General features: G+C 43.9%; 1 protein-coding gene across 1 annotated transcript; it reads right to left on the reverse strand.

Moving 5' to 3' along the window:
- Window positions 1–2,667: 2,667 nt before the first annotated feature.
- On the reverse strand, window positions 2,668–4,588 carry foxq1b (forkhead box Q1b). The gene has a single exon (XM_067997018.1). It carries the CDS (start codon window positions 4,285–4,287, stop codon window positions 3,310–3,312), a length of 978 nt encoding a protein of 325 aa, XP_067853119.1. The 5' UTR covers window positions 4,288–4,588; the 3' UTR covers window positions 2,668–3,309.
- Window positions 4,589–4,802: the final 214 nt, after the last annotated feature.

Here is a 4,802-nt window from a genome sequence, read left to right on the forward strand (position 1 = left end):
ATCTTCATCAAATTGGATTTTTTGAAAAAAAAATGCACGTTTCACTTAAAACATGTAAGTCACATTCTGCATGGACTGAGCTCCAATTCACTACATTCAGAGACGCTAAGATTTCGGAAAACCTCAGCGCAGGTCGACGCGGTAGCAATTAATTGCAAACTCCAAATTAAAAGTTGTCAACCACTTGGGTGACTCAAATCGAACAATTAAAGGAGAGCAATGCGAATAGTCAAAGGCGACCTTTTAAAAGGAGGCAGGTCAGGTAAATGGTCCAACTCAGGGTGGATTCTGACGAATGCCGTTTGGCTCACTCTGAAATTCTTTGTTGCCAGTTTAGTGCCAGGAATTACATCACTGGACCTCCCTGAGACTGCTTAAACATTCCTTTGGCGCCGAAAGGCTTTTTTTTTGTGAGAAAGTCACAGTAGAATAATAACTTTAAAAAAAATCTTCAGCTTCTCAATCACACATACTTTTCATACCTGCAGACAGACCATTCATCTAAACTGTGGTCAGGTTTACTGAACATGATGGTGAAAGGGGGACGTTTTAAAAATTGTGCTTGCTTTTTAATTGCCGTTTTTAATAAACAATCCGACCTGTCACAGAAGCGCAAGTATGAACATTTGCATGACATTTACTCATATTATGACACTTACTGAAAATTCGACGTGTTACACCCTAATTTTAATCATTCAAAACAGGTTGTACTGGAGAGTTTGTTAGCCAAACCTTGCTGCTGTCAAAAAGAACCTGTTTCGATCGCAATAGTGGCAGAATCCAGTCTCGAAATGCCAAGATTCCCTCCCGACCCCCGTTGTTTAACCCAACACCTTTGTAGTACAACACCCTAGTTCATTGTCGATTAACCTATCACCTGCGTACTACAACACTTATTTTATCTTCGTTTAATCCAACACCTGTGTATTGCAAATCTATCTCGTCGAAATACCAATCCTTTTGTTTGTTATTCCATGAACTGGATTTTTTTTGCAACAAAAAAAGGATAAAAATGAAGAGTTGAAATTGCATTATTTTAAATGGAAGAGCGATGGCTCTGTGCGAATACTACCGTTGACTCGCGGTACTTGCAATGGGAGTGTCCCAAAAGTGGTTGAACAAGATGGATTGGTATATGATTGGAGAAAGTTCAAGCGGCTGTGAACTAAAGGGCAGTGTGCAACTTGATGCACGGCTCAAAACGGACACTTCTGCCAAACACCACCTGTGCACGCTCGGGTATATAGTTTGTGTTTTTATATCTGTGCATGTATTTGTGTGTGTTATACACAGACCAGCGTGGCTTTCGAATACAAACGAAAGGCAGATAACCACACATACAGTTCTCTTGAAATGATTTTTGAAAAATTACACACCATGTCAGTCCAAATTCCCAATGCTACTGAAACAAAAGCTTCAGAATGGAGAATGAGTTAGTCAAACTTCACAGGCTTTCAAAACAAACGGGCGTTTTCTCTGAACAATAAAGTTTCTATCAACTGCATAAAAAATTGTCTGTCGGGCGCTCCATCACGCAAAGGACACGGTGGAGGTGTGGCGAGGCCGGAGGCCGCCAATGTTTACATCAAGATGTAGCAGCTCCAGACAATCTCCAAGTTCACGCGTGGTTGGTGTAAAAGCAGACGTACATACGTTGAAGTATGTGTGTCACCTGCACCAGAGGCTTTGATGTTGCGATAGGATTCAAACTTGTTTACATTTTTATCTCATTGGCTCGGAGTTCTTAGTGCGAATGGTTGAGAATGTATTGTTTGATTTGGAAAAATGAAATGTATCGGAAGCCCCTTTTATGTGCCAGGATTGTGAGCGAACAACCTGGAGGCCAGCATTCCCTCAAATCGTTTCCATGGCATTAGGTGTCCCCAACCTTCTCGCCCAGAAACTCACTAATCAGACACCCACACATCAAATTCACCACCTTGTACGCTCAAGGTAAGAGAACTCCGATGTTAAGATCTGATGTAATTACATTCGTTCTTAAAATATTTCCAGTATTCCGATTACCTGCGTGGGCGATTTCTTTTCAAGGCAAAAACAGAAACTCCCAGCTGATTCATTTTGTAGGCGCCCTGAGAAAGTTTCAGTGTTTGATGCGCCTCTTACTACTTCAGATTAACTAAATAACAGCCATTGATGTCATGTATTGTTTTGACATCGATCATAATAATAATTACGAAAAGAATTAAAACGAAACTTGCCTTAATGGCCACTGCTACGGAGAGTATAATTTGTGTTGTTGCCAGTCAGTGCTGTGATGTGAGTCTGTGAAAATGAATAGAAATGTGCATAAGACATCACTCGGAGCCCTTCAGTAAAGGCCAGATTTACTATTGAGTAATTATTGATTAAACTCACACACACACACGTGTTTAAAAAAAAAACAGAGCTGCGAATTCTTTTGAAATATTCGCTGGCTGAAAGACGGTAGTAAACAACCTGCACTTTGGCTCCGCCCCAAAGGTTTCAAGCCAGTCCTGTTTCATAATCTGATCTCTCTCATTTCAACACGCACAGGCGTTTTAAAATAATTTCTCACGCGAATCGGATTCCTGTTATTTAGCATTTCGATAAGATCGCCCCTTTCAAATGGCAAGAGATGAAACCAATCGATTGTCAAATCATTGCACGCCACACGCTAATAGGGTTTGTTATCAAAGCTTTTTATTCGAAAATATAAGGCTCATGCGTCATGTCATAAACAAAACGAAAACACACACAAAAAAAAATCACCTGCTTACATTGGCAGTGGTCCCGTCTTTAAGTAACAGTACTGAGATTTATCAAACTTATTCGCTCGATTCGAGCGTTGTCTTCAACATCCTACACAAGACTTTTTAAAACCACAAAATAAAAGCTCTCTAGCCCATCTGCTTACCTTTTTGTTTGGAAAACAAAGTTATAAATATTTACTTTTAATTAAAAAATCAAGATATCTACTTATTTGGCACACAACGATGCCATCGTTTGCGGCAGAAATGATCTGATACCCAGTTGATCTCACACTTTTACTATCTGTCCAGAAATGATTGATAACTTACTATAATCCCTGTAATATATTGGTCCTTTTGGTAACGGCCAGAACAACTGGTTTTGCCGATATACAGAAAAGCAGACAAATATTTGGGACGAATGATATTCGAACCAAAGCGTTTGTCAGGCCAATGGCGGTGCTCGGAGGGGGGGAGAAAAAAAAAACCACCATTCATCTCTTTCTATAAAGTTCTAAAAACAAAAGTGCACAAGAAAGGCTCCATTTCTCTCTCTCCCCTCGGAGTTTTTATTCATCTTCTAAACGATGAGCGATTCGATCTTGTAGGGATGGTAGGGGTGAGGGTGCATCGCCGTTGGCACTCCGATGCAGGAGAAAGCCTCCGAGTTCGGAATCTTGTCCTGAAAGCATTTTGTCGAGAAATGAGTCGCTCGGTGCTCCAGCAAGCCCTGCTCTGAGACCGGGAATCTGTAGGGCTGCAGCAAGGAGGTGATACCGGGGCTAAGGGAGAAGAGCGGTGGCACCGGGGCAGCGGGAGCGTAGGGGATGAGGGGATAAGGTATCAGAGGTCTGCTGGACCAGAAGAGTCTGCCAACATTGCAGGAGACTTTGCTTTCTGACATCTTGTCCTCTCGCCTCTGAAAAGGTGTGCTCAAGATGCTGTCAATGGCAAAAGAACTGGAAAATTTGGCGCTGGATCCTTCTTCCTTGGTGGATGCTGAGATGACGCTGGGCATTTCTTCCATGTGTTTGTTGCCCACCCCGGGTTCCTTGAGGATTTTGCGGCCAATGCGCTTTCTTCTGCGGCGGAAGACCCCGTCTGCGAATGTGTACTCGCTGTTCGGGTTCAGCATCCAGTAGTTGTCCTTGCCCCAGGGTCTGGATGGATCGCGGAGGACTTTGACGAAACAGTCGTTCAAGGAGAGGTTGTGGCGGACTGAGTTCCTCCAGCCGGTGTAAGTACCTCTGAAGAAGGGAAATTTCTTCATCAGGTAGTCGTTGATTTCAGCCAAGGTCAGGCGGCCGGTGTCAGAGTCCCGGATAGCCATGGCGATCAGGGCAATGTAGGAGTAGGGTGGCTTGGGTCGCCTGGTGTACGTTTTGGTTTTTCCTTCGGAGCCCGGGTTAGTAGGTGCCGGGCTGTTCGCCACACAGTCTCCATCGGATCCCAGCTCCTCTTCTACGGAGAGGGGCGAGGGGACACTGCCCTCAGAGTCACTGCAAACTTCGGCCGGTTTATCTTCAAATCCCCTCTCCGCGAAAACTTCCAAGTTCATGGTCGGTCCTGTGCTTTATTTCCCCCCCCCTTCGCGGTTACTTCCGCAAACCCGGTGAGTATCACAGGTTATCAGTGGCTTTGAAAGACTGAAACTCTTTGTATCCTGAACAGCAACCAGGATAAATTGCTTCTTTTTTTTTTCTTCTTTCTTCCAGGCAGCTGTTGTCCAAGGCAACTTTGTCTTGGTGAGTGATTGGAAAGCGGAGATCGCTTTCAGTTGAGGTTTGTTTTTTTTTTGGGTGAAGTTTCAGGCGCCCAGGTAGTTTGGTTTCTGTCAGGGACAAACCCCCCTCAGTCTCCAGAGACTCGCTCAGGGCTGTGGAATATCACTACTCGGATCCAGCCATCTCCACACCTCAGGAGGGGGGTGGGGGGAAGGAAGAAAATCATAGGGACACTCACACCAAATCACTACCACCCGCCACATAGCTGTTGATTGTCACTGGGAGAAGATTGAGATAAATCGCGAATGATTCAAAGCGGAGGAACTTAAATAAATGAGTGTTTTGAGAT

The sequence above is a fragment of the Heptranchias perlo genome, chromosome 2 (genome assembly GCF_035084215.1).
Source record: "Heptranchias perlo isolate sHepPer1 chromosome 2, sHepPer1.hap1, whole genome shotgun sequence".
NCBI lineage: Eukaryota > Metazoa > Chordata > Chondrichthyes > Hexanchiformes > Hexanchidae > Heptranchias > Heptranchias perlo.